General features: G+C 43.9%; 1 protein-coding gene across 8 annotated transcripts in view; it reads right to left on the minus strand.

Annotated features, from left to right (window-relative positions):
- Positions 1-22,882, minus strand: part of LOC138284854 (uromodulin-like) — a 49,031-nt gene that overhangs the window by 15,311 nt on the left and 10,838 nt on the right. For 5 of the 8 annotated variants that reach the window (XM_069224059.1, XM_069224058.1, XM_069224057.1 and 2 more), the window contains 5 exons: positions 18,152-18,226; positions 17,297-17,502; positions 13,775-13,884; positions 11,608-11,835; positions 5,220-5,385 (listed from right to left, as the gene is read on the minus strand). In XM_069224059.1, the coding sequence (XP_069080160.1) occupies positions 5,220-5,385; positions 11,608-11,835; positions 13,775-13,884; positions 17,297-17,502; positions 18,152-18,200 (759 nt within the window). In that variant the 5' untranslated portion in view covers positions 18,201-18,226. Of the gene's footprint in view, positions 1-2,913; positions 2,987-5,219; positions 5,386-11,607; positions 11,836-13,774; positions 13,885-17,296; positions 17,503-18,151; positions 18,227-22,882 lie in introns of all 8 variants that reach the window. The other 3 variants (XM_069224062.1, XM_069224060.1, XM_069224063.1) reach the window with 1 other exon arrangement.

Below are 22,882 nucleotides of genomic sequence, written 5' to 3' on the forward strand. Positions count from 1 at the left end.
TTCATCTAAAAAGTTAGCCCCCAAAGTGAAAGCCTCTCAAGACTTATGTGACAAACTAAATTATTTTTTTATTGATAGACTCAAGACCATTAAGAACAGCATTACATCTCTTACCTCTATCAATTGTCCATATATTAAGATGTAAACTAATGGTACTGTTCTTATTTGCTTTTCTGATAATGAGGAGATTCGACCAAAAGAACTATTAAACATGGTCAAATTAGGATCACCTAAGTATCCTTTCCCACCTGCTGTTCTTGTGCAATGCGTGCTAAACTGCTTATGTTAGTTAATAAATATCTTCAGCAGGGACTCATACCTAAGGGGCAAGAAAAAGTGATTACCCTGCTGAAAAAACAAGGGGATGATTCAATGGGCTTGAAAAACTACCATCCTATCTCACTACTTCTTTTTCCATCTAAATTCCTGGATGCACAAGTTGGTCTAGCATTGAGCAGACATTTACAGACAACTGCCTTCCTTCATCCAGTGCAAGCAGGTGTGAGGCCTTCTCATCGTACAGAGCCTGTGACAGCAGTAATGGATGCAGTAAGACGGGGAGAGGATTGTGGAAGGAATGTTGCCCTGGTTCTTTTAGGCTTTTCCACAGCCTTCAATACAGTTGATCAATACAGTCAGGAGTTTTATTGTATCTGAGACAGGGGTGCAGGGCACATCCTTTGAGTGGATTAAGTCATTTTTAGAAAGTCAGTGAAACTCGGAAATTCCACCTCAAAAGAGATTGAACTTGAATGCAGAGTTCCTCAAGGCTTATCCTTGTCCCTCATCTGTTTAATCTGTACATGATCCCACTAGTAGAGGCACTGACAATCCTGGGTTGCAGCATGTATAATTACGCAGGTGACTCACAACTACTATTTGACACAGATAATACCCCTGCAGCATATGAACAATTCCAAAACACTATGAGATGTATTGCTAGCTGGGTACCTGGTAATCAGCTGAAGTTATATACTGATAAGACTGGAAGAGTCTTCCTGAAAAATAGGGCCACTATTTGGAGCAATACATTTTGTGCTTATTGACCCTGGACCCACATCTACTCCAGCTTCCTCTGCCAAGCACCTTAGGGTGGTGATAGATGCCAATCTCACGCTAAATTCCCACATAGGGTCTTTAGTGTCAAAATGCTCTTTTCTATTTAGAACTATGAGGAAAATTAGATCCTTGCTTCCCTTCCCTTTAAAGCAAGAAAATTAATTGTAACTTCTGTTATCATCTGAAGACTCGGCTAGGCTTATTCTGAGTGTTTGTGGATCTCCCTCGCACTACTTTGCACAAACTACAAATTATCCAGAATGAAGCAGCAAAGCTGTTCTTTCTTCCTCCTTAGTACTCACATTCCATACCTAGATTTCATAAACATTGTTCAGGAGGTCGAATATTTTCAGTAGTCACCCCTTCTACTTGGAATGCTCTACCAGACAAAATACGTTTGGAGCAGGACCTTGGGACTTTGTGCAGTTTGCAGAAAACATGATTAATTAAACAGCCTTGTGGTATTAAGTACATTCTAGTTAGGCTCTGAACTGCACCAGCATTATAAGCACTAAGAAACTTTTGATGAACGTGTGCTTTACAAGTTTTGATAACATAACATAAAAATATAACATCTCCCATCCAAGTTTCTATGATAAACATAAGGTCCAGCCTGGGCTAAATTAATAGCCCGCACATGTGGATTCAATTTTTTCTCAAAGATCAAGCGTCAATTAGGATGCTTAAAACTAGTTTGGAGGTTTTGTTCTGTAAAATATTACTTCATCTGGAATGGTAAAAATCCTTGGACTGCCCTAACAAGAATACCTCCAAAATGCATGAATGGCCATGAAAAATAACTTTAATGTGAATATGACATTATGTAACTGCTACTTTGATTTGCTGGTGAATTGGGGATTGTAATGCCCAGGTGTCTGACAATGGTGACTGGTCTGGGGGATTTTGAACGCTAAGGGCCAGAAAAACAGAATTGAATAGCTATGTAAAATAAGAGCTGGTGAATGATATCTCTAACTCAGTTAGAAACTTTGGGGCATATTTATGGGCCCCATGTGTGGCGGGAGCATCACTTTTTTTTTTCCACACACCGGCTTCGCAGACTACATAATCATATCTAGGAGGCCACACAAACCCACTTTGTGTGGCTTTGCATGGCCTCATAGATATGGTGTTAAGGCAAGGCTGTACAAGTCACTGTGTTGCGTTACCCTGCGCCTGGGAGGAATTCCATGGGCACTGCGGTGGCATTTCCCATGCAACATCCATGGATTTTGATGCTGCCCCAGATTTACAAAATCACGTAAACCTGGAGAAGCGCCAAAACCTTACGCCTCCCAAGGTGAGGTGTAACAAGGAGAAATATTTTTATGTCTTCTTGTTTATCCTCTTTCCATGTGTGCTGCATTCTGCAGCACACATAGAAAGAGGAAAACACATCTCTGGATTGTTTTTGTGCAGGAAGGTACAATTGTTTTTGTGCACTATGGTGCAAGGGTGCCTGGGTTGTTGCTACGCTGCTGAAACAGCACTAGCACAGGGGGCACAGACAGGAATGCACAGCATTTCTGCCCTTTCACTTTGGGGTAGGGCAGCGCAGCAAGATGACTTGCTGCACTGCCCTTTGCTAAATCCCCATTAAAATGCCCCTTTGTAACAAGAACTGGTGACTGGTATTGTAAAATGATCCAGAAAAGTTCATTTGTGGTGTCTGGATAATGTAGTTGCCAGAGATGGAGATTTTCCCAGCAACTTCCTTTCATGTATACCATTCAAAGCTGGAAACAAATCTAGAACTTCTTTTAATTTCTGCTCTGTCAGTGTCCTGGACGCTCATCCAGCAGCTCCACCAAATAGCTAATTATTCACTCGAAAAGGTTCACAGAAATTGCTTACAAGAGACTGGTCCTTGGGATACGATCATGGAATTTCTCAGATTGCTCCCATTGACGGACCTTCTGCGACGTTTCTGTATAGGAAAAAGGATAGTAGAGCATTTGAGAATTAAGGAAACCTTCCCTTGGACGCCCCCAAATCTTCCAGTCTCGCTTGTAGAGCCCGCCGTGTCATGCGGCCATCAATTTCTCTAATTCTCCCTTCTGTGCCTCCTCTATGTGGCTCCTGCTTCCCTTCACTTCCCCATCTTTGGTGCGCTCTTGCACTTGACAGCTGTGTTTCCTATGCACTCAGTGGAATGCTTACTTACCATTATGCACCAGTCACACTCGTCTCCTAGTGCAGTGGAAATGCCTGTCATTGCAGAAGTACTCACTTACCTGTGTCATTTCTTACTGCTCTGTATGCAGCTTCAAGTCCTGGTGACTGTTCTCACTGCTCTCCAAAGACACTCATCTCCCAGTGGCAGTCTGATACTCTGCACATTTCTGTGAATTTGACATCTAGGGCCAGATATAGCAAAGGTTTTGTTCCATTCTGTGTCTATGGGAAAAAGTGTTCGTACATATGGCCCCTAGTTCGTACATATTTCCCTCCCAAAAGCAGTGCCTAATCTTCTGCTCACAGACTCATCTCTCAGTGTCAGACTGCTCTGTAACAGAATCACACACTTTTATCAACCTCAGAAGGATGAAAGGCTGAGTGGACCCGTCAGGATTTGAACCTCGGACCATGCGGTCAAATCAGTGCTTAATTTGAGCCGGTGGTTTATGGTGCTCGGCACCAGCATTGGATTGTCAACACTGCCACTTATGACAGTATGGCACATGGTGGCACTGTCTAGTTTGAAAATGAGGACAACAACAGTTGTTTATTTATTCAATATACAATAAATACCTGCTGCCTACGCAATTCTTACAGCTCTGGGGGCCTGGAATAGTCAGAATTGTCAATTGTCACACTTGTAGGACACTGCACTAGGGAGGCGTTCCATGGGCGGTGCGTGGGTGTTCTCAAGCAACTCCCATGGATTTTGACGCATCCCCAGATTTTCAAGAACTTGTAAACATGTGGATGCACCAAAATAACAAATAGAAATATCTCTATTTCTCCTCGTTTCTCTCTCTTTATATGTGTGCTGCATTCTTTAACACACATAGATAGAGGAATATACCTCCCAGGATTGTCTTTGGGCAGGAAGGTGTCCCTTCCTGCACAAAAACAATTGTGTATGCAATGCAGGCCTGCGTTGGCGCTAGGCAGCCCACTGTGCGCCAGCGCAGAGGGAAAGGGCCTGAATGCGTCACATGCCTTGAATACAGCACACTCCTGCCCTTTCCTATCATGCAGTGCAGCGCAGCAAGGTTACTTGCACTGCATGACCTTCTGATAGATATGCCCCTGCTGAGAGGCTGACATATTACTTCAGACTCTTACAGGGCTGGGCGGTGATGGGGCATCAGCCAAAAGCAGATAGATGTCTGATCCTCATCCCTTGGTCACCCCCACAAATGTTTAGGATTGGAAATCGCAGCTTCCTGATATGGTTACCAATTAAACAAATCTCAGAAGTGCTGCACTATTGGCTGATATTGCATCGGAATGTCAGCCATATTTATTCCAATCTGCAATGGTCCTGGCCATGAAAAATCAAAAATGTCCCCCGCATGCTTGGAGAAACCTTCAGACACGGTAAGAACACTGATTTTTATTTTCCAAAAAACAACTCTATACTTTTAGAATTTCTTTGGAAAACAGAACAAAATGCATACCGGACAGACATGTCGCCATGGCATGGTGGACTGGTAGACATTGTGTGTTTTTCCAACACTGCTCCTGCTGTTGTTACGACAGCAGTTTCACTAAACAAGAGTCATCAACCAGCAGCAAACTCTAGATCTGGTGAGCTTGGCCGGTGGAGGAGCTTCTTGGTACTGTAATTGGCAGCAATGGCAGGGGCAGTGGGTGGCACAAGCTTCGGTGGCCTCCTAACAAGGGCTCTGGCACTTATTTTCTTTTTCAAACTAAGCACTGGGCCAAACACAAATTCGTTCAGTGAAGGCATTACACCATTGAGGTACTAGACTCAGCTATTGACACACGTTCACCTGTGAGTCGCAGCGTAGATTGCTTGCAAACAAACACTCCTTTAATGAAGGTATTTCAGTTGTTCTGCAAACACAAACACACACACACATACTCTCTGCCACACACTCACTAAATTTAAAAAAATCGCAATACCGGTTACTCTGGAAATACACATTCAACCGCAGTAGTAATGTCCGCTGCTTGGCTCTTAAGCGTACCTCCTGGTGGCAGGCTCCACTGCTCTGCACACAAACATTGACATCACAGTGCAGGTAGAAGTCACTCGGCTGTTGCTTGAACTTAAACATTTTGAAAGTAAATTTTCCTTGATCTGAATCTCCGTTCTGAACAACTTTGGTAGAAAGGGGTCCTGGGACAGAGGTGCTATGAAAAAAGAGATACCATGGTGAGTGCCTTCGTTTACATTTTGTTCTGTATCATCAAACCGGTGAAACTGTTGGCCAGCTACACCCACAACCTGAGTTAAAATCTACCATGTCCAAATTCACCAAGTCCCTCAGAAGAAGAGGGTTAAACTGCTATACAACAGCATTTAAAACTTTCCTCTTCCCCTACTTTCTCTCAGTCTTGGTAGAATGTTTTGGGATGCCTGGGTACAACTTAACGCATGCTCTCCGAACCCCTCTTCAATGTTTGCGAGGTGCCACAAGCACCTGTTTAGTAGCACACAACATAAAAATACTCCACAGAGGCTGCCTTTTTATTAATGAAGATAGGAAGCTTTCTTTTATTTCAAAACGTATAAACAACTTTTAAAGTAGCAGCGGAGTGCCCTGGAAAGCATGGGCCTGGGGCATAATGCAATATCCTTCTGAAGGCCATGCTTTGTCCAACAGCAAACTCCCGAACCATATCTTCAGACTAGTCTGTTCCTCTCCTCCAAACTTGGTCAAACTAACATCCTTCCCTCTTCAAGTAACCTTCTTTAGCACAAATGCTAGTATGCCCATGTCCTAACAGACTTTGAATCTGTTTTTAACTTTCTTCAAGTGTTCACAAGAACACTACAGATACCATTTGTGGTATTACAATTGCACCTTGTAACCTTTGAGATGTAGAGTTATTCTTGGTGAGAAAATGTTTCGGCTACAATCATGCATCAGCACTCCACAGTATATTACCAATATTCAGCCATCTGCGTGATCATCAACACACAAGCGGCACAACCATAATTCATATACGAATTATCCAGGATATTGTCATACTGATTAGTTTGCCTGCAAAATAGTGTCCTGCATCGTCGAACAACAGCTTCACAAGTCTTGGTCACTTTATTAACCAACTTATATCTGCTTCCATATAGCTTTCACTACATAAACCAAACTGTTCGAATCCTCTGGGTCTCCAGATGTTATCCCAATTTTGTTCTTCTTGGTCATCTTCTACCTTCCTCAGGAGATATCCTTTGAAGGGGACCCCAAATGTTCCTAGGGGAAGATGTACTTGGTAAGAATGTGGCTCATGTCTATATTGCTTTTACTGTATAACAGTAGAAACTGGGCCTCATTTCCAATGAATGGCTTCCCTTCGCTGGGCAAGTAATAAATCAATCACTGTATATCTCCTGGTGGAAGTGTGGCATTCCCCCATTTAACCCGGTAGTGCTAGGAGCAGGAAGGGGGGTCAAACGAAAGTACTTCATGTCGGATAGGATGTCAAATATTTGGTCCCATTGTCTGCTAGTCTAGGCAGGCTTGGTGGTGGAAACAAATGCACTCTGGATCCACCTCTGGGCCAAAATACATACATTTCATCAGAATGCAGTACAGCCTATGCAAACACTTATAAGGAAGGAGCCTATGTTTGCTGTTGGGGGAAACATCCTTAGTTTGTGAGCAGCAATAAGGCCATTATTTATCAGTTTAATGGAGTTCCTATATCTATGTTCCAGTGTTGTATGGAACCAACCCCTAGACCAACCATGAGTTAGATATAGTCCCATTAAAAGATATCACCTTCCGAGGTGAGGAACTCACAATGGCCTGTGAGAGCGCCCTGAGCTCCACGGGTTCACAGCTAAGCCTGGATAACAGCTTTGCATAGTATGGCGGAACCGAAAGTAAAGAAAATATCTAGCAAAAATACACACCCTAGTTCCTTAAACAGCAAAGTGTCGTAAAGGTACAACTGAAGTAAAGAACCCCTATTTTTATCAATTCCAGTCTCATCTGACTTAACAACACCTTATATTTCGACATTACCAGCAATCTAGCATTATTTGTCAGAAGTGTCTCTGCTGTGTATAGTTGACCAGAGCCGGTGCTTGATGCCAACTGCTACCATGCCCACACAATGCATCATATTTATATGACCAATCGGTATAGTCAGCAGAAGTACAATTTCTGACTCAATTACTACATCAGGCAGTAGGGGTAACAAAATTGCACAAAATATACCTGTGCTTCCCAGACGCACTGATCCATAGCTGGTATCAATAACACTCCTTTACTATACAGGAGTGTCATTACATCCCGACTTAATCTGGGTTGTTTACCAGCCAACAGCAGATTATCAGCAAAGTGCACAGTGTTTTGAAAGTTCAATGCAATGGGGATATTTAGAAATAGGTACAGAATTCTTAGGAGGACAATCATTTTAACAGGTGTCATCCTGCCAGCTATTGATAAAGGTTTGGCAATCCATCTCTCAACTGATTTCTCTAATTTAGACATCAGCGGGCCATAATTGTCCTGCAAGATAACTTCTAATTCTTCATGTAAATTTACCCTTTGATATTTAACTGACACTACTTACCATTTTAGGGGGTATTTTAGATTCTGCTTGGTGGTACACCACATCAGAGCAAATGCCTCTGGCTTGCTCCATTTGATAAACTCTATCAATAGGAGAAAGGCTGCGTGCATTGTATCTCCAATATAATAAAATGTAATCTGCGTAAAGAGAAAGTATATACCATCATTTACCCATTCTTACACCTCTATCTGAAAGATGTTCTTGTATCTCACAAGGCTTGGGTTCAAGTACAATAGCGAATAGCAGAGAGGATAATGGACAACCCCGTCTGGTGCCCCTAGAAATGTCAATGAACGGTACCAAGCACCATATGTGTATGTGAACTCGAGACATGGATCCCCCATGGAGATTCACTTCATGTTTCCTCGACCACTCCTATTCCCTGTAGTGTCGCAAAGATGAAGGGCCCTTACAGTAAATCAAACTCTTTCTCCGTGTCCAGAAACCCCACCACTCCAGGTATGTCAGGATTCATATAATGTATAAGAACATAGAGGGTTCCTAAATTATTTTCTGCGGACCTTCTAGATATATGTATGGCCCGAAAAGGAGTATCATACCTGCCACGTATTACACAAGTCTCATGGCTTTGATCTTGGCCAGTATTTTTATGTGATACTTATAAGTGACAGTAGTCTGCATGTCCAGCATAAGAAGAGCTGTTTGCAGACTTAAGAAGTGCAGTTACAGTGCCCTAGAGTAGCAATGTCAGGAGACGCCCAAATTCTTGCACCCCCTCAAACATACTCCAGACACGAGGAGCTAGAATACCCCTTATAGAACGATCCGCCAGGTCATTCTTTTCTCTTTTATCTCAGCTAGCCTTATGGGTTGTATTAGTGATTCCCTCTCATGCTATTCAATGGGATAACCCAACAAGTCGAAGGATGTGGTTTTACTGTGGTACATGCAACAAAATGACCCCACAAATAAAACACAGAGGGCCAGATTTATACTTTTTCGCGCAAAACTGCGTTAGCACAGTTTTGCGTGAATAAGTATAATGCCGGCTAGCGCCATTCATGGACGCCAGCCGGGTGCCATATTTATGGAATAGCACTAGCCGACACTAATGCCCTGTTGGCGTCCTTGGAAAGGACGCTAACAGGGCAGGGGAGGCATAGGGGAAACCGGGGCTTGTGCGCCGAATTATGGCGCTACACAGTTTAGAGGCAGAAAAATGCCTCTAAGCAGTGTAGTGCCATTTTCTGGCACACAACCCCCATGGACATGGCTCCTGTCTTAGTAAAGACAGGAGCCATGCTTACCACCCCAATGGCCCTGACTTGGGGTCAGCGCTGTGCAGGGGGCCCCAAGTCGGGGCCCCGGAGCAGGGAAGAATAAAAAATAAAAAATACTTACCGATACTTACCTGAGATGGGTCCCCATCCTGTGGGGTCCCTCTGGTGTGGGTGGGGGTGGGTAGGGTTGCCCCTGGGGCCAGGGAAGGGAACCTGTGGGTACTTCCCATAGTCTCCGACCATGGAAATACCTATTGATCCCCTTAAGCCTGCCTATACCCAGGCATTAAATAATAATTTAAGGCCCCAGTGCTGGATTTTAGCACAGGGGATAAATATGACGTAAAGGCCATATCGTCCTTTTCTGGACGTGAACGCCTACCTTGCATCTCATTGACTCATGGTAGGTTTTCACGTCCCGAAAATGATGTTAACTTCATAACTTTGGCGCTAGACACCTCTACCGCAAAGTATAAATATGGAGTTAAGTTTGCGCTGAATTAGCGTAAAAAAAATGACACTAATTCAGCAAAAAACGAGTATAAATATGGGCCTTAGGGCCAGATTTATACTTTTTCACGCAAACTGCATTAGCGCAGTTTTGCATGAAAAAGCATAGCGCCATTCAAAGACGCCGGCCGGGCGCCATATTTATGGAATGACGCTAGCCGGCGCTAATACCCAGGGAGGGGGAGGCGTAAGGGAAACCGGGGCTTGTGCAGCGAATTATGGTGCTACACTGTTTAGAGGCAGAAAAATGCCTCTAAGCAGTGTAGTGCCATTTTCTGGCGCACAACCCCCATGGACATGGCTCCTGTCTTGATAAAGACAGGAGCCATGCCTACCACCCCAATGGCCCTGACTTGGGGCTAGTGCCGTGCAGAGGGCCCCAAGTCAGGGACCCAGAGCGGGGAAGAATAAAAAAATATATATACTTACCGGGACTTATCTGAGATGGGTCCCCCATCCTGTGGGGTCCCTTTGGTGTGGGTGGGGGTGGGTGGGTTGTCCCTGGGGCCAGGGAAGGGCACCTGTGGGTACTTTCCATGGTCTCCGACCATGGAGCTATGCCTACGGGTCCCCTTACGCCTTCCCATACCCAGGCGTTAAATAATGGCGCTAAGCAAGCTTAGCGCCATTATTTAAGGCCCCCACCCCCACCGTGGTGGATTTTAGCATGGGGGATAAATATGACGCAAAGGCCATATCGTCCTCTTCTGGACGGGAATGCCTACCTTGCATCTCATTGATGCAAGGTAGGTTTACAGGTCCAGAAAACGACGTTAACTCCATAACTTTGGCGCTAGACGTCTCTAGCGCCAAAGTATAAATATGGAGTTAAGTTTGCGCTGAATTAGTGTTAAAAAAATGATGCTAATTCAGCACAAACCGAGTATAAATATGGGCCTGAGGGCCAGATTTATACTTTTTCCCGCAAAACTGCGCGAAAAAGTATAGCGCCATTCCAAGACACCGGCCGGGCGCCATATTTATGGAATGGCGCTAGCCAGCGCTAATGCCCAGGGCAGGGGAGACATAGGGGAAACCGGGGGCTTGTGCGCCGAATTATGGCGCTACACTGTTTAGACTCAGATAAATGCCTCTAAGCAGTGTAGCGCCATTTTCTGGCACACAACCCCCATGGACATGGCTCCTGTCTTAGTAAAGACAGGAGCCATGCCTACCACCCCAATGGCTCTGGGGCCCAGGAAGGGCACCTGTGGGCACTTTCCATGGTCTCTGACCATGGAAATATGCCTACAGGTCACCTTACACCTGCCCACACCCAGGTGTTAAATCATGGCAATAAGCAAGCTTAGCGCCATTATTTAAGGCCCCCGTCCCTCCGTGCTGGATTTTAGCAAAGGGGATAAATATCACACAAGGCCATATCGTTCTTTTCTGGACAGGAACACCCACCTAGCATCTCATTGACACCGGATAGGTTTTCAAGTCCAATAAACAACGGTAACTCCATAACTTTGGTGCTAGGTGTGTCTAGTGACAAAGTATAAATATGGAGTTAGGTTTGCGCTGAATTAGCGTAAAAAAAATGACGCTAATTCAGCGCAAACCGAGTATTAGTATGACCCTTAGGCCCATATTTATACTTTTTTTGCGCCATTTTTGTGCCATTTTTTAATTCAAAAACGGTGCAAACTTGCAAAATACAATTGTATTTTGTACGTTTGCGCTGCTTTTGCGCCAATAAGTGGCGCAAATGCGGCGCTAAAAATGTATAAATATGGGCCTTAGTGTGCAGACTGACTTGTGAACATTCTGTCTTCTGGACATACCAGCACAATCAATTCTAGGCATTCAGTAATTGTTGCTGTGGAAGCTTTAACCCGGAAAGTGAATGACTACATGGGCAGAGAAATTAGCTTAAGATACCTACAAGAAGACTGTTACATATACAGGGTCCACATATGCCAGGGTTTATCTGTTCCTATGTGCACTATGGGTAATCATACACACTTTAGTACATTTCTCTTTAGTGCAAATCCCCCAAAAAATCAAAATCCGTTGAGATGGTCACAGAGAGACACCCCACATCTTCTGTCCCTCCCAGTCGCCCCTTCTCACTTACCCACTCTGGAGAAGGGGGACTCTTTTCGCATCATTCGCAGAAGGAGATGCAGTGGCGTAGCAGTTCTCCAGCAGCAGCACAATGCCATCTTCATTGGGGCTGACCAGCTGCACCTTCACGTACACCTTCTTGCCCAATGGCAAAGCCCCAGACTCTGGGATTGTGTAATTCGAGTCCAGGAACACAGACATTTCTGCCCTTGGTCTAGTGCCAACTGATTCAACGATGCTGGTGAGAAACAGAGTGGCTTTGGTGAGTTCATTAACTAAAAACATATCGCCAAATAATGCAGTGTTATTGTCACTAGCAACAGTTATTCTAGTGTTCTTTTGTTGGATGATGTCTGATTCTTTTTTAAGAACTATTGTGAGGTCACTCACTGGATGGCCCCTTTAAATAGGTACAGGACAGATGCAAGGTTTTCTGTTGCCCTAAGAATATAATATTTTGCCATTGTACCATCCATGGTAACAGGGCTGCAGTTCCATCTTGAATGATTATCTAGGACACCTTGCTGATGAGCCCTAGGCAGCCACCTAGATTTGACACCACTGAACTGGGTCTGCAATACTTACAGCAAGCAGCGGATTTTAACCTGATAACACTTTGGCAGAAAAGAGACCCAGTCCTCAGACTCGAGTCTGCTAGGTCTAGGTTTTCCTCCCAACCAGAGCAATGGCTACATGATGGCCAAGAAATCAAACTGACCTGCTCTGTGACTAGCCGAACACCAGATGGCAACTAGTCACTGGTTATCGCTGCTGTATCATATCACACATTACTGTATTTCAAAGTGGCGTCCGTTTTGACAAAGGCTGAGGTCTTTCATTACCCTCCGTATTCGTCTCTAAGCAGAACAAGGCATGCAGATGTTTATTACTGCTGTGGAGCAGTTAATTAATAAGCAGAGTTTTGGAGTGGATTGAGTTTGGTTGCGACGAGATCAGACACATGCTTTGTGGATTAAGAACAAAAAATAGAGGATTATGGCGAAGTACCATAGTGATATTAGGAGGCTTGGGCAAAGAGAAGCCTTTTTTCAGTTTCAGATTAAATAAATTGCCAGTTTTAGAATAATTTGGAGTGGCAGAGAGGTAGAGGTATGGAGGTGTATGTCAGGTTGCGAGGAACGAGTCACTTCTCCAGGACATATGCACATTAGTCAACACTAAAATGAATAATAAATAATAAAATTAATTGTATATAAAGGTGATGCTTATACATATAAGGAAATGGTAGTAGTTTTAATGAACACTGTTATGTAAATGTATATTATAAAGGCAACACATCTATCAATTTAGGATTAAACTCTCTGCAACTGATCTTGATTTATTTACAGAACTGTTAATTTGAGGAAAGGAAATAGTAATGTGGGGGAGATGAAACATATGGAACATATTCAAATAAGGTATTTCTTTGTCATATAATAATTTATAACCCCATTAATGTGCTGTTATATTCAACTCTAAAATGAACCAGAACTGTGTGAAATACACAGGAGCGTTGACAGCATATTGACCCTCTATTTTATAGTTTTATGAGTAACTCATTTACCATTGTTACATCATAGGGCTTTATTAATTATTTTTTGTGAAACCAATTATTTTGTCTTTTTTCATGCAAATCGTTTTGCTGTAAAATTACATAAATACAACAAGAAAGAAAGGGCATTACAAGTCAGGTCGTTTACTATGATACATTAAAAATATCCTCTTTAACTTCTCCTTAAAGGCCATATTTCAAAATAACGCGAGCATTATGCATTCAAACAAAGACACTCGTACGTACTCACAAGTGAGACAACCATAAGAAAGACTCCACAACCACAAATAGAGACTCCCACCCTTGAAAACTAAAAGAGTTGCCTTCAGATTGTGCCAGACAAGCCCATAATTTACATTCACCCCTCCTATTAAACAACAGATATTGGTAATTAAAAGGATAGCCCAATGTTTGACACAGTCATGTAAACATGTTTGAAGTTTGTCTTTCTAACTTTTATGCACATGTTCTTGGCTACTACAAGGCCCAACGTAGCTCTAATATTTCTGAATACAAACATGAAAGGTTTTCTGTTTCACTTAGGTACACATAGACTGTGTGCATTCTCTCTGGGCCAGGCAGTGACCATCCCTAGTGATAGCCCATTGTGACCCTCAGTACTTACCTCAATGTGTCCAAGGCGAAGGTGCAAGAGATGGGGATGTCCACATTGGGATTAGGGCTGGTAGCCACTAGGTGAACTGTGCCATTCATAGTGACAATGCCGTTCACTGACTGCGATAAAGAAGAAAGAGGGGAGAACACATAGGAGACAAAATAGTTGATGTAAGTATAAAAGAAAGAGGGGAGGAGAACATCAAAGGTGAGGAAAGGTGAGAAATAGAGAAAAAAAGGGAGACAAGAGGAAGATTACGAAGTAAAAGATATCAAGAGACAAAGAAGAAATATGAATCAGAGTGGAAAGGACCAGGGACCTTACAGGAGAAGTTTGGGGAGTTCAAAAGATGAGGAGAAGAAAAGGGGAAGAAAGACATGAAATATAGAAGAGAGAAGGTGCCACGAAAAAGGAAATGAGGAGAAAATATTAGAAAATAAAGAAGAAATGTGGAATTAGACAGAGGGGTCAACCATTCACCAAGAGCAGAGGATACGGAACGAAGGAGGGAGGACATAAAAAGGAAGTTAAGGAAAGAAGGAGGAGAGACAACATACCAGGGAAGAGAAAGCAGGAAACGCGGTTTGGAGGAGGAAGGAGGACAAGGCATGGAGAGAGAGGCAAGGAGGAGAACAGAAAAATAGGAGGAAGGCAGGGAAGGAGAAAAATGTAAGAAAATAGACGCAAGACAAATGGTAGAGAAGTGAGGAAAGATTTCAGAGGAGAGAAAGAATCAACATGAAGTAGAAAGGAGGGTGGTGCACAAAGGGGCACACGAGGAAATAGAAAGAAAGCGAAATAAAGGGCGGGAAAGAGAACAATGAAAGAACACGGAGGTAGACAAGGCGGCAGACATGAGGGAACAGACACCAGATGAGGGGAAGAAACAGTACGGAGCAGGGACGAGCACTGCGCGCACGGGGAGGCGTGAAGAGGTAATGGAAGAGTGAGGAAGGAGGCAGGAACAGTGAGGGAAAGAGAGACAAGAGAAACCAGAAATAGAGGGGGGAAGAGGGAATGCACCGGGGAGAAAGAATGCTTTACAACAGTGGTTCCCAACTTTTTGACTTCTGTGGACCCCCACTTTATCGTTACTGGAACCTGGGGACCCCCACTGAATCATTATTGGAATCCGGGGACCCCCCCCCACTAAGTCATTACTGAAATCTGGGGACCTAATCTGTTAATATTGTTTAATTTTCTAAGCAGTCGCGGACCTCCTGAGAAGGCTTCGCGGGCCCCCAGGGGTCCCCGGACCACAGGTTGGGAACCACTGCATTACAAAATCAGAAGAGAAGAGGCAATAAAATATAGATGTACATGCGATGGGTCTTCAGTGGATGAAACACAGGAGAGAGTCAGAAGAGAGATTCAAAGTGAGAGACAGAGGAAGTGACTGGGAGGGAGGGTAAGAGGAGGAACGGGAGAAAGGCAAGGTGGAACACAAATGAGGAGACAGGTGAAGCAGAGAAGAGGAAAACAGCTGAGAGAAGGACGATAAGAGAGAGGGAGATAGAGAGTGGAAATAACCAAGGAAAACAAACAGTATCCAGAGAAGGAAAGAGGGGGTGAAAGAGAATGGAAAACTAAAGGGGTAATGTGAGCAAAGGAGAATACATTCAAGAAAAAGGCGGAAGGCGAGTGGCAGCGTGCACATAAAAAAATAAGGGAGACAGAATAGAGGAGAAAGAGAGGTGGTGGGAGGAAGAAGGAAAGAGAGAGAAACAGGTAAAGAAAGATAGAGCGTGCGAGAGAGACATCACTCTTATATCACAGAAGATACAACTTTCCCATTCAAGGACTAGAAGGTACAGCATCATACAAGCAGAAGACCTGATTTGCAATTGCCACAGACCAGTCAACACAAAAAGCTACATTTGTAAAGATAGAATAGCAGCTTTTAGAAGCAACTCAAAATCTACTAGTTAAGAGATACTTTTTTGAACATTCAGATGCTACCTCAACTCTCCAGCCTCCCAGTCCCACTTTATGCATTTCAATTTTCCAAATAACACAGTGCCTAATAGCACTTATTGCCATGTGGCACTAAGAATACTTTACGCACAACGCCATATTTATGACCCGGTTTGCGTCACTCTCGCACCATGCAACATGGTGCAAGAGCAACACAAACCTTAAGTCAGATTTTTGAAGCCACGCAAAGCCACTTAAAAAATTAACACAGCGCAAATTTCTGTGTTGCCTTAATCCGCGCTAGGGAGGCGCTCCATGGGTGGTGCGTAGGTGTTCTCAAGCAACTCCTATGGATTTTGACACATCCCAAGATTTACAAGAACTTGTAAACCTGTGGATGCACCAAAATAACAAATAGAAATATCTCTATTTCTTCTCGTTTCTTTCTCTTTTTATGTGTGCTGACTTCTACAGCACATATAGAGAGAGGAGTATACCTCCCACGATTGTTTTTGCACAGGAAGGTATCCCTTCCTGCGCAAAAACAATTCTGCATGCAACACATACCTGCGTTGGCGCTAGGCAGCCCACTGTGCGCCAGCCCAGAGTAAAAGGACCTGAATGCGTCATATGCCTTGAATACACCACACTCCTGTCCTTTCCTGTCATGCAGTGCAGCGCAGCAAGGTTACTTGCACTGCATGACCTTCTGATAGATATGTCCCCTGCTGTCTGAGAGGCTGACATATTACTTCAGACTCTTACAGGGCTGGGCGGTGATGGGGCATCAGCCAAAAGCGGGTAGATGTCTGAGCGACATCCCTTGTTCGACCCCACAAATGCTTAGGATTGGAAATCACAGCTTCCTGATATGGTTACCAATGGAACAAATCTCAGAAGTGCTGCACTATTGGCTGATAGGGCGCCAGAATGTCAGGCATATTTTTTCCAATCTGAAATGGTTCTGGTCTTGAGAAATCCAAAATGTCCCCCGCATGCTTGGAGAAACCTTCAAGCACAGTACGAATACTGATTTAAATTTTCCCAAAAAACACTTTATACTTTTTGGATATCTTTGGAAAATAGAACAAAATGCATACCAGAGAGACATGTCGCCATGGCATGTGGACTGGTAGACATTGTGTGGTTTTTCCAAAACTACTCCTGCTGTGGTGACGACAGCAGTTTCACTAAACAAGAGCCATCACCCAGCAGCAAACTCTAGATCTGGTGAGTGAGCAAAGCTTGGGTGGGAGAGGATCTTCTACTGCCCCAGCCTCTTAGGCACCCATCTGCCCAAGTCAACCCGTTCTGTGATGTGAGGTGATTTCCCTTTTTACTGTTCCACCAGAAAACATGGATTAAAGAGATTACTCTCCTCTAGCCAGGCCCAAATATGACTTACCCAATTGTACAAGGGATTAGTGGACAGTGGTGCACTACTGTATGCCCAATCTTGATTAAGATTTAGAATAATTCACATGGGATGCTGGCAGTGACTATGTACTTTTAACCAGGCCAGTTGAGACAGGTTGGATGGGAAAGACAGAGGCAGTCAGGCGAGAAGTGTAAAGGTCAGAAAGGAGAAGCATGGAGTAAGTGGCGACAAGTCCTTACGCTGAGGTGAAGGCCGCACGCTCCACGCAGAAGGGCGGCACTGGATAGTGAGACTCTGCCTTCTGCAGATCCAATACACTGGCTATCCAGACTGCTCTGAAGAGAAAATCCCTGGTAGCCCTGACTCGACATCTCAGAGGCATCGAGGGACACCACAATACCATCCATGCTGCATGTCACTGAAGGCATGGGGGCCGCTGAAATACCTGCAGGGGGAGAGAAGCAGGAAATTGTGGGCATATACAATCAAGAAACAGACTGTTCCACCAATGAAAGAGAAACAGTGTTAATCAAAAAGAGAGATATAGATCACCCAACTCAAGGAGATGCCGACCACTGTAGAGAGCATCACCTGCCACAACATCCATGGAGATATATAACCACCCAATGCAACAAAGAAAATCCAGTCACCTTGGAGAGTGAGGCAGGCCACCACATGAACGTTGTGAGCAGGTCCACCCTGGCAACCTGAGCATGTCCACCATCTAAGCAATTTTATAGCTCTGGCTACCTCCACCCCCTGCCTTGAGCATTCCTATCTCTCGGGCAACATCCACTCCCCTCATCTGAGCAGATCCACACGTCGTCCCTGGTCCCTGTAGCCTGGGCATGCTCTGCTACCTGATGAGAGATCGAGAAACCTGGGAATTCATGAATAGGGTATTTCAGATATATTCTATGGCCAAGGTTTTAACAGCATGGTCTTGAGATGCCCCGACACAGGGTTTTCACTACACTGAAAGCTGGGTTTGAAGATCCCTGACCACGTATGTATCATAACTCCTCTCTACAGAGTTTCCACACACTGAACTCATTGGAACAGCACACCTGCACATTCATAATCAATGACTGTACCTGGTGAAAGACAGCCAGCGACGAGAAGCACCCCGAGGAGCAGCGCCATCTCTGCAACGTCAACACTTCATATACCTGAGGAAGAGAGGAAGGACAGAGGTGATTGGGGCAAATAAACCCTCTTAGTATCTGATATCTTCTCGGAGATCTCTTAAGGCTCTGATAAAGCCTTAGTGACCTCAGGTTCTGCTCATGTCCCTGTGGATTCCTCAGTCTGTAGCAATTCCCAGTCACTTCTTACATATTAGTGAACACAGCTTTATCTAGATGTGAACAGAATAAAGATCCATATTGGGCAGTAATACAGTATAGAGATAACGTTTTCTCTGAGTAGGCTTAGGGGAAATTACTTTTCCATGCACAATGCACATACATCTCACGAATATTTTGTGTTTTGAGTATATGATATTCAGGCAATCATCCTATGTAAAAAGTATGTGTGTAGCTTGGAATATCGAGTAGGCAATACTGTAATACCTTAATACCTTAGCCAAAATTCTGAAGACACAAATATCGAAAAGCAAGCGCAAATAGTGAAGAATAGCTTTACTAGTCTTAACTCCGCATCTACGTACCTTCAAGATATACAGCTATACATGTATAGCTTTAAGGTACATAGTTGTGGAGTTAGGTATAAAAATCTATACCAAGTTACCTATCAATTTATTGACATCGAATTCTTAGGTATGACATTAAAATACCAAAATGTTCCCTACTCGATATTCCAGCTCAATGTTTGGCCATACAGATGCAAAGGTCTGAATGTGAATCCTGCTCGTACAGTGTATGCAGGTGCAACACACTGGCTCTTTCACATTCCAGTGAAACCTTTTCTGCCCCTCTACACAAAAAAGCAAAACCCCAGAAACGACTGGAAATGTGGAAAAGCCAATAACCGGAAATTGCGAAGATTTTGGTTATGTAATATAGCCTTAGAACCCGCCGTAGCGGGCTCTACCGGCTATTAAAGGCCCGCTCCCAAGTTAAATGCCCGAGCCGAAGGCGAGGGCATTTAACAAGGGAAAGGGCCTTTAATAGCCGGTAGAGCCCGCTACGGCGGGTTCTAAGGCTATTAGAACATTCTGCCACTCAGGGCAGAATGTTCTCTTAAAAAAAACAAATTGCTCACGGAGCCCGAGGGGATTAGAATCCCCTCGGGCTCCGTGAGGCTTTGTTCACAGCTGCTGCTGTGAACAAAGCCCATTGGAATGTTGGCGCTGCGGGCTTTTAGCGGCCAGTGAAAGCCCCTAGCACTCCATTGTTTTCAATGGAGCTGCCAACTTCCAATGTTCTAATAAAATGTTCTTACATCTGGCCTAAACATCTTTTAATCTGTCAATAACAGAGTATCTCTATATGATGCAGGTGTACCTAATGACTTGGAAAAGCCTTCTGCTGAGCAAACCATAGACTAGTTCTGTGCTGGGAAGCTTCATGACCACTGGGAACACTAAAGGCAAAAGGTCCTGATTTACAGGCCCGAGGTAATGGCACATGCTCCGGTATTTAGACTAAATTCTAACTGTGGCGTAATTTCCAAAAGCTGAAGTTTCTTCTCAATACTATTCGGTGGAAGAAATTCAGCCGGTGGATTTTACTCTGTTTTTAGCATTTCCTGTAGAAGTTTGGAGATTTTCAGTTACCACTGAACTCTAAATCAGGTCCTGATTATTCCTCCTAAACTCAGTAGATATACCCCTACCAAAGACCTGGTCAGATTACAGTACTACAGTATGTGCTGGTAGTATTCAGCATCCCTGGCTCACCACCATTCCTCTATCCTCGGTTAGGGGAATGGCAGGGAGTTGTATAAAAGAAGTGATGCTGAACACTAACAGCATGGGCATTAGTATAGTAAGTAGGACCCTTCTTTCACACACCAAGTAAGATGGCCTTTTTGAACAGCTATAAAGGCGAAGCAGAAAGTGTTCTTCAACATGGCCAGGTCACACCGATTCTTCGCTCGTGAGTAGATGTCAAGTGCATACTGCTTGCAGGAAGTGCACATAATAGCCGGTACTTTTAGTAGGACGCAGAAGGTGGGGTGGGTCTCTAGAAGATGTGTGGATGTGGAACTGTAAGAAACCTCTCCATGATGCACCGCCTATGTATCTAAGAGCACAGACTAAAACATGACAAGTAGAATCCTCTGTTTCACAAATTCATAACCAGAGTCTTGCTTGACAAACTAGAACCAATTCCAGCAGGTAGCAGGAGGCTCCGATATCAGTTAATATAGCTCTAGTATCATCTGCGACAAGTGATATAACACTTGAAAAGGCAAATCTAAAAGTAAACGAAGATAACTTGGTTATCCAGTGGAATAAAATAGTGCCTTATACCCCTGGGCACCAATGAGAACAAGTAGATCCACCAGGTTATTGTCTCCGTGTCACAAAAGAAGCTTTCAGTGATACTGTGTTGTAGCTCTGGCATGCGGGCTGATACAGTATTTTTTTTATTTAGCCGACGAAGGGCAGAAATAGAGTTCTGCTTGTGGCCCTTGTTCAATGTGCTTTTTTGCCAGGGCTCAGTCCACTTAGGTCACTAGTCCTAGACAAGTGAGTGCCCTGTAGACAACCTGAAAAGTTATCTCTGGTGCTTCCTTGACCTTAACAGCATGAGCAGGCCAACCTTCGGGAGGACAGGTAGAGCCCCTGGATAGAGAAACATTGGAATAAACAGGATGATATCAGCTGCGGATGAAGACCCAGATGGGGTTAGGCAATCGAGAGCCAACAAGCATCCTATCGGATCAGTGAACCAAGTCAGATACTCTATGTTGAATCACAGAGCCCTCCCAACATCCCACTTACAGGAATATTTTAGCCCTCCATCAAAGGTTAGGAAAAAATCAGAAAAGCGATGAAGTGACAGATACAAAAGTGGAGGTTTTGAGAAAGAAAGAAGAGCGAGTTCTGACTGTCACCTTGATTTTATGAAGCAGAATTTATGACTCTACTGAAAAAAAAGAGATTGAAACTCACTGACACAGCAAGGTGAAATGTTAGAGAACAAACATGTCATGATCCACGTTCCCAGGTCAAAAGCATTGAATCCCAGCAGGGCAGAAAGTGTTGTAGTTGAACAGAGAGGCGCTTCATTTCATACGAAAGGGCTATGCACAAGTTTCAGAGTCATTCATCCATTTAAATCCGAAACTGGGGGTGAGTCTGAATTGAGATGATGGAGGCAAGAGACAAGGAAGGTCTGGAGAATGTTATATAGTGACCTCCTTATTCAAGAAGGGATATTCTGTGTAGAAATTCCTCAAGGTGTCAGTCACTACAGGAACTAACTTGTGAACTGCCTTGTTTCCTAGAATTGCTGAAGAAGGGACTCGTTTAGAGATGGACTCTAACGAGGCCATCACGGGCAATCAGGGGCAGGGGGAATGTTGAGTTTCTGCCAGTTCCATTGTCGGAAACACCTTCCCAGAGACCCTGGCACTGGACAACAGACGCACGCCTATGTTGTGTTGGAAGGCTCATCTGCATAGGGCTGGGCTTCCGATCTTGTTTTTCCTAGTTTGTTCCTAGTATCAGGGACATTGTTTATTTCATTTTTCACAAACAAACCCCCTTTTTATCTTTAAAAACAGAAAAAAACATCAGCTAGTCAGTCATGTTGCCATGGCATATGGTGGGCGGGCAGGAGTAGTTTTGCCTTTTCATATGGGGAAGGGAATGCAAGTGCTCATGCAAGGTAACTAGGAATGGTTAGGAAAAGGAAAGTCAACGCCAAGAGATTAAAATATGTGGTGAGGAGCCAGAGTTCTTTATTCTTAATCTCTGCGTTCAACAAAATTCCCATGTGGAAGTCCACTGTAGTAAAAATGAAAGCTGTAAATGTATGCTCCCTCTAAGTGCTCCTCCGCATCGAGAACAGAATTAAAAAATATCTTAAATGTACCGCAGTCTCATGTGCCCAGCCTATTGCGAGGCATTGACAAAGACACTGCCCATATAATGGACAACTGACAACTCAATCCAGGCAAAAAAAAAGAAAACTCATTTGGCACAACCAACCATACACATGAGATACGACACAAATCTCCCATAGAGTGATGAAAACAAACTCTCTCCTAACCTCATACAACCGAACACCAGCAGACACAATAAGCAAGAGAAGGTTCCCATATGGAGAATGCATTTTGCTTCCATAATAATGGTATTTAACACTATACAAATGTGAACAATATGGCATATCATGCACCCTGGCACCACTTTCTGCACTTCAGACAAGTGATTTGTAGAGTGATGTATGCCCTGACCAGAGGCCATAAAACACCAGAGGGGTACGAGAGGTTGTAATCAGCCCAACTTTCTGCAATCACCAATGGGAAAAGATCTCCACAGCTTGGAAGATTTCTTTAGCATCAGGACACTGCTATAAAACCCTCTGTGATAAAGACCCAAGACCATGAACAATGGATCAAGTCCCTTACTCCTTCCTCATGCCCTACCTCTTCTGCCCCTTACAATGGTAAGGGGGTGTGCCCACCTTTGGAGATGGGGATCTGTTTGATAGCGGGCAGGGGACGTGCTACCTTTCTAGTACTGAGAGATGGCTGAGGGCTTTTTTTTTACTATGTGGGGCCAAGCACCGAGAGACCCGAAGATTGGACGAGGGTGTAGGCCAGAATACCGTCACATGTGTGGTTGAGGCACGCCTCTGTATATTAAACTATAACACTCGGCTTATACTGCGAGTAGGAGGGTATTTGTAAAA

The sequence above is a fragment of the Pleurodeles waltl genome, chromosome 3_1 (assembly GCF_031143425.1).
Source record: "Pleurodeles waltl isolate 20211129_DDA chromosome 3_1, aPleWal1.hap1.20221129, whole genome shotgun sequence".
NCBI classification, from domain to species: Eukaryota; Metazoa; Chordata; class Amphibia; order Caudata; family Salamandridae; genus Pleurodeles; species Pleurodeles waltl.